Here is a 7500-nt window from a genome sequence, read left to right on the forward strand (position 1 = left end):
CGCAGTCATATTGTAAACGGAAGGGTGGAGGGGTAGGGGGGATCGTGAGTGAATAATATCAGTCACTGATCTAAAAATAGATCCACCTATTTTTAGATTAGAGGGTGGTACACTGACCTAAAAATGGATCCACCTACTTTTAGATCAGATGGTAGTACACTGACCTAAAAATAGATCCACCAATTTTTAGATCAAAGGGTATCATTCCAGAGTTGTGTGACAGCGCTTAGAAGATATCCTCACGAGGGGGCTAGGGGGAGGGGGGACTCTGGGGAGGGGGAAGGGGGAAGGGCTATGGAACTATGTGGACGAATTTACTGACGTTGACATTGGTTTTATTGTCTGTGACTGACCTGACAAAGTCGAGACATTGGTTTTAGCGTCTATGACTAAACTGACAAAGTCGAGACATTGGTTTTAGCGTCTATGACTAAACTGACAAAGTCGAGACATTGGTTTTAGTGTCTATGACTAAACTGACAACGTCGAGACATTGGTTTTAGTGTCTATGACTAAACTGACAACGTCGAGACATTGGTTTTAGTGTCTGTGACTAAACTGACAAAGTCGAGACACTGGTTTTAGTGTTTATGACTAAACTGACAAAGTCGAGACACTGGTTTTAGTGTCTATAAGTGAACTGACAAAGTTGAAACACTGGTTTTAGTGTCTATAACTAAACTGACAAAGTCGAGACACTGGTTTTAGTATCAATGACTAAACGTACAGAGTAGCAAGCCTGTATAGGTGTTTCCGGAAACTTTAGGAGGGGCCTTTCTCGTGTATCGGTCTCTGGAACTGATTTCAATGTCAATCATCATTGCACGATTTCATGATTCAGTCAAACAGCTGATGAAATAGCACACACTGAATTATCATGACTGTGTTGTGTTAATTGTGTTGGCGGTGTGGCCGTACACCTTGTGTGTGTGTGTGTGTGTGTGTGTGAGAGAGAGAGAGAGAGAGAGAGAGAGAGAGAGACAGACAGACAGACAGACAGACAGACAGGCAGACAGACAGACAGACAGACACAAGGAGAAATCGAAATCGAATCAACATCGGATTTTTTTTTTTTTTTTTTTTTTTTTTTTTTCTTCTTCTTCTTCTTCTTTTTCCCTTTTTTTTTCCGGAGTTGGGGGAGTTTTTGGTGAGGGAGGAATCAATTCATGATGGCCTTTTTTTCTTTTTCTGTTTTCTTTTCTTTTTTACATCCTGCCTTCTCAAAAAGCGGCAAATATATCATAGCCTAAATACAGATTACAACACAAAAACCATAGATGGGAACATTCTCTCCCCTTTACCATTATTAAGGTGTTGCTGAGATCCGAACCTAGGACTCTGAAGGACTACAAAGTCCATCGTTCTAAATCAATACCACTCGGCTATCGATGCCATTTACGTCATAGTGATGACGCCATCAGCAGATTGAAGGCTCGGGGACTGTAATGATTCGCTCTGGAGAAGAACTTTCAAGAACATCCTTACTTTCGAACACTTTCGCCATGGACAACACGCATGACTCAAAGAGTCATCGTTCTTTCTTTGTTTTCATTGGTTTATTGTCTCGTCACGACAACGTCATTTAGACACCTACGCATTCATTGAAAATAATCATCTACAGAAGTAGTGCATACAATATTTGATTATTGAGATATATATATATAAAATTTTTTCCCCCTAATCCCGCTTCCCCCGTCCAGCCTCTCACATTTCTATTTAATACTAAGAATCATCATTATGATAGGAATGATAATAATCCAAATAATAATAATAATATCATTTATTTTCAGTCTAATATCATCATCTTAGATGAACAGACTATAAATAAATAAACGAATAAACGAACGAACGTATTCATTGCGTTCAGCACACACGGACATACACAGTCATCATACAATGGGTGTGGAGACTGGGCAAAGACACTAACGTCTCTGGAATTCTGGTGTCTGGGGGCTGGGTGAGGCATTGGATGTGGGGAGAGGGGTGGGGGAGGGTGGGGGAGCACTGAGAAAGAAAGACCCAGCTGACAGTGAAGTGGTGGGGCACTGGCTGGGGGAATCGTCAGTAATACTACCAGTAAAAAATAAAAAAAATCTTAATTACAAAAAGCTACCCACCACAAAGTGGCATAATCACAGTGATAATCTTCCTCGTCCTTGTCCTCATCATCTCTGAAACTCCTCTGATTGCTTTAAATAATAATAATAATAATAGTATTTTATATAGCGCTGAATCTTGTGCAGAGACAAATCAAAGCGCTTTCGCACCAGTCATTCACACGCATGCATAAATCTAAAAGTGGAGAAACTGAAAACAAGGAAGAGGCAGGGAAGGGAGGCTATTTAAACCATTTTTATTCAAAGACACAACATAGCAAAAGCACATAAACACAAACAGCATGGGAGGGGTATCAAGCATGGCTAATTCAAGCCTTGCCCAAATAAGAAATAATCAAGAACAAGATTTATGCGGACAAGTTAAAGGAATCAATGTAATTGTATACTTACATTGGCAAGTACGATTGGACTTCTTGAGTAGGGTCACAAAGACATGGCGTTTAGCTTCAGTCATTGGTTTTCCGGTGTGAATCATCACACGCGCTTTTATTGATTCACAACTGAAGAGCTGAGGAGTGCAACAGCCAAGCGTTGTGTGTTATTTTAATAATGACTGTGTCGTACACGTGTCCTGTGTGTGTAACGTGTGTAACGCGATGTGACGTGGCGTGATTTGTCATCATGTCCTGTCAGTGTCATGGTCACACACTGTTCTGTCCATTGTGGTTCCTGGGTTGCCATGGAGTTGAAGCAGTTCTCAGAAAACGAGGGAACAATCCCAGGTCCACGCATTTCCCAGGACTGCCCACCCCCATCCCCACCACCACCCCCCTCACAAAGAAACCTTCCCTGTACACCCACGTGGACCCCAGCAGCGAACAAGTGTCAAGTTTCTGTGTCAGTGACCGAGGCGCCAAAGCGTACAGGCTGATCCATATACGCTACACCACATCTACTTAGAGGGAAAGAAGAAGAAGACCAGATGTGTGACTTTCGCATTTACCCAACGCGCTTGTTTGGCCTTGAAAGCCCCCGGCAGTCTGTCTTTCTTTCATTTTTCCCATTTGAAAGGAGAAAATGATAGATTCGTGCATTTGTGTGTGTGTTCGTGTACTTTATTTTTCATTTCAAAATACAATGTATGGGAGAGGTGGTGGTGGTGGTGGTGTGGGTTTTTTTCTTTCTTTCTCCTTTTTTTTTTTTTTTTAATGTAGGCGAGTGGACTTTTTTTCCGAGACGAAGTCAGTGATGATGGCTACCTCTCTATTGAGAGCTCCTTTCCTTCCTTCGTTTGTGTGCACATGGAAGTTTTGGTGTGTGTGTGTGTGTGTGTGTGTGTGTGTTGTGTTCCGAGTATGAACTGTTATAGTGAGTTTTTTTTCGTTGTTGGTTGCTTTTTTTATGTTTTTTGTTTCAGGGTAGGGTGTTCTTTTTTTCTTTTTTTACTGTTTCGGGGTAGGGTGAGAGAGAGAGAGAGAGAGAGAGAGAGAGAGAGAGAGAGAGAGAGAACAAGAACAAACACACGCATTCAACCTCTTCAACAATGAAAAACAGATATCATGGAAAGTTATATTCTCAATAAGTTTATTTTCATTTTTCATATTTTTTGTTTTTGGTTCTTCGGCCAATCATTTCGACAGACCAAAGTTTTTTGTTTTCTTGCCTTGGCACAGTTGACAATGTATACATGATATACATACATACATATATAATCACACAAGCCACAAATTCATCCTCCTCACACCTTCCCAACACAAGTTCTTGTTTCTCAGTCACCCACTCTCACACGTTCAATGATTCTCTCTCTCTTATTCCTTCATTCACAACACTGGCACGCTGTATAGTGTGTGCTATGCCTCAAACCATAGCAACAACCAGTCTGTCACAACCCCACGCCACAAGAGATTGCGTCAGCTAGTGACGTCATCACCGACGATATTTTTGCGCAATACTTGCAGCAAGCAGGCAGACTTGTAACAAACCTCTCTCCAGTCGCACTGAACACACAGTTCCTTGTAACGCACATTACAACTCACACCCACATTCTGTTACTGCCCATTGCACGACAACCGTTTTCTGTTAAATAATTATTCACAATGACAATCCTTCGCCTCTGGGAAATAATCATAATAATAATGATAAATATTCACTTACACCCATATTCCTTCATAGTTTCTGTACTTTCACTCCCAAGTAACATGGCTACATACACATAAATTCCTGTCACATCTATTCATTCATGAGCATTTACAATCCAATATGCCAGCTACTCTAAGGTGTCAGACACTCTTTCTCTCTCCATCTTCCAGATTTGCCAACAGCCAAGAGTGAGGTATTTTGTCAAGGTGGGGGAAGAGGGGGTGGGGTGGGGGGGGGGGGTAGCTAATATCAGTCAATATCAACAACGGAAGTCATTACAATTTTCTTCATAAGAAAACTTTTGAAATCCTTGGTTTCCACCAGGGGTATTTTAAATTCTTTGTGTTTGTTAAGTGTCACCTGAGAAATGTTATTTTGTGTTCATTCAAACTATAAAAAAAAATGTTTTAATGCAGGTAAATGACAATGCTACTTCATAGAAGAAAATGAAAATAGAGCATGCTTTGAACAACAGCAGCAACAACAAAAAAACAAAAAAAAAGAAAAAGAAAAAAAGCTTGACCAGTCACTAAGGCAGCTAAAATGAGTCAACAAAAAGCCAGTTCCTAAAACAAGATATGTTAACATCTACAATGAACAAATACATGGTAACATCCATACATGGATACCATCCTAGTCAGATACCAGCCAATAATCAATCATCAATCAATCACCCACTTGCTCTGGTAAACAAACCATCCTTTTGATCATGGGAGATGACATCGACAGGGAAGAGACAGGTAAAAGCACAGGCGAAGCAAGGTAATATCGATCTCGAGTCAGCTGGACTCTCGTCTGGTCACCAGGAGGATAGATATCAACTACCTGTCAACCTGACAACTGATAAGATAACAATGCTTGTGGTGTGTCATACACCCAAAGTCAATAATTAGGCTTGAATGATGTAAAAAAAATAAAATAATAAAATAATAATAATAATAACATACTCGCTGGTTCCTTAATTGTGGAATATTTTTGACAAGCCTCCAACAAATGAACAAGAAACGAAGAAAATTAAAATACCGATTAAAAAAAAACTTTGGCAACAATCACTTTTAAAAGCATTTTCCCCCTTCTTTTCTATTTTGGACCCAAAGAATGTTGGCTTCCGCGTTATTTTTTACTTCGTCACACCCACACCCACACGTGTTCATACAATCTTGCCCCTTCATTTGCTCTGCGTCTGCGTATTTTTTCAAGCCTTCATTCAAATTCAAGTAAAAGAACCGTGGCCGTTTTGAGATCAGAAACCGTCGTCGACAGAGCAGCCAATGACCCCTCAGCAACAACGCGGGAAGCGCGTGAACGCCTTTGACCTTTCGACCCGACTGGCTGTGTCAAAGGACGACAGCGTGGCGTGGGGGCCCGCTGAGCGAGGCCCTGTCAGGGGTGGCATACTTGCCAATTAATTTTGTCCGCTCCTCTTCCCTTGCACTACTGAGCTAAAAATAGTCCCCAGCTTTTCTCTTTTTCACCCCCTCCCTCTCCAATCCCAGGCAAGTAAGGTGGTTGAGGCAGTGAGTAAAACGGTGGTATTTGGGAATACCACAAAACAGATTCTCAGACACACACACACACACACACTGATCTTTCTGGCTCAGAGTCCATGCCCCTCCATTCAGTGGTAACAGCACACGTTCTCGTTCGCTAATGTGGACTGTACACATTCTGTTGGAAATCTTGAACCACACCCACTCAAAAACCCGCGTGCGCGCACACACACACACACACACGCTACATTCCAACCTGGACAAGAACGCATAACTGGCACTGGTACGAATTGTAAGTAGGCCATAAATAAGTGGTTGTAGATAACCCAACTTTCGTGTTCAAATAAATGTTATACATCCATAAACCACGAGTTGCGTTTCGACAACCATTCTCTAGGTACAGGCTATAAATTGTGTAAGGCATTGTTGTAGTAAGCGATCAAGGCCCGACTTGAGTTAACTCAGTCACGTAACACGTCTTAGCTCGAGTATTGAGTCTTCTTTGGATTGTCCAACTATGCTGTCGATTTTTCGTTCATTAATAAATAATAATACGTTCTCTTGATCAAGCACTCACATACTAACGCATTCACACATTCATAATGTATATACATTCAATTTCTTTCAGTTTCCAACGTCACTCGCACTCGAGAATAAAATCTTTTTGTCACTGACGTTTCACCAGTGTCATGACCGAGAAACATGACACAATGACATCCCAGTGACGCAACTCACTGTCAACATCATCCCCTCAATCGTGTCACACAATTCCAACGATCCTCTCACCCACTCACACACGTCACCACTCGCCAATGCCCTTCACAAAACTGTTCACACTCCATCCGCCAAGCAGATCAACCATCCCACAATAGATCTGTTCACACACACAATAGATCTGTTCACACACCCCATAATAGTCCTGTTCACACACACACACACCCCTGGATAGTTCATACTCCGAACAGTTCACACTCCAGGAACCAGTTCACACTCCAGCAAACAGTTCATATTCCAGCAAACAGTTCATACAGACAACACCAAGGGCTGGTGCACAGAGTCCAACCCTCCAACCTTGATCTCCTTGGCACAGGTGAGGTTCCCGCTGCTGCTGTTGCTGTGGCTGTTATCCGACAGTTTGTTGTGAGCGGCCACGGAGGACAGAATGGACTGCCCCACCATCCCCCCGCTGCCAGACAGTCCCGCGAAACTGGTGTTGAAGATGTTGACCAGGTTGGAGATTTGCGGCGAGTCGCACTGCATGGGCTCCGGGGTGCTCGTGCTGTCCGACACCCGCGCCTCCACGATGCGCACTTTGGGCGCCGACACGTTCTCGTGGTCACTGTCCATGGCACGTCGCCGTTTGAGCAGGCAGCACGTTGAGGAGGGCCTGCTGACGTAATCAGGGCGTGAGGAGGAGGTGGTGTTTTGTTGCTGACCGCAGTGACTCACGCTCCGAGAAGAAAGAGCGGGTTTGCCGCCGAAGGCAACAATGTCCTGCTCCCCCTGGAGCCGTTTTTCACACTCGGGGGACAGGGTGGTGGAGGTGGTGGAGCAGGGGGGAGTGGTGGTAGCGTCCCGGCAAGGGGGAGGTGTGTTCTCTTTGTCCTCACTCTCCCCTGCCACCCCCACCACCTGCATACAGCTTCCAGCTGCGCCCTCGGGGACTGACGCTGACACAGGAGTCACGCTTTGAGGAGCGGCCGGGACGGGTGAGGAGGGAGAGGCGGAGGGCGGAGAGGAGTGGTGGTGGACGGGCGTGGAGGAAGGGGAGGAGGGTGATGATGTGGCAGGCGACAACGACGACGCGGTGGACT

General features: G+C 43.7%; 1 protein-coding gene across 1 annotated transcript in view; it reads right to left on the reverse strand.

The window, feature by feature from the left end:
* Nucleotides 1–3624: 3624 nt before the first annotated feature.
* The window catches only part of LOC143289795 (uncharacterized), a 4333-nt gene continuing 457 nt past the window's right edge, over nucleotides 3625–7500 (reverse strand). The window contains exon 1 of the mRNA XM_076598939.1: nucleotides 3625–7500. This exon is cut by the window's right edge and continues 457 nt beyond it. Coding sequence (XP_076455054.1) covers nucleotides 6710–7500 — 791 coding nt within the window. The 3' untranslated portion in view covers nucleotides 3625–6709.

Source organism: Babylonia areolata, chromosome 14, assembly GCF_041734735.1.
Source record: "Babylonia areolata isolate BAREFJ2019XMU chromosome 14, ASM4173473v1, whole genome shotgun sequence".
NCBI lineage: Eukaryota > Metazoa > Mollusca > Gastropoda > Neogastropoda > Buccinidae > Babylonia > Babylonia areolata.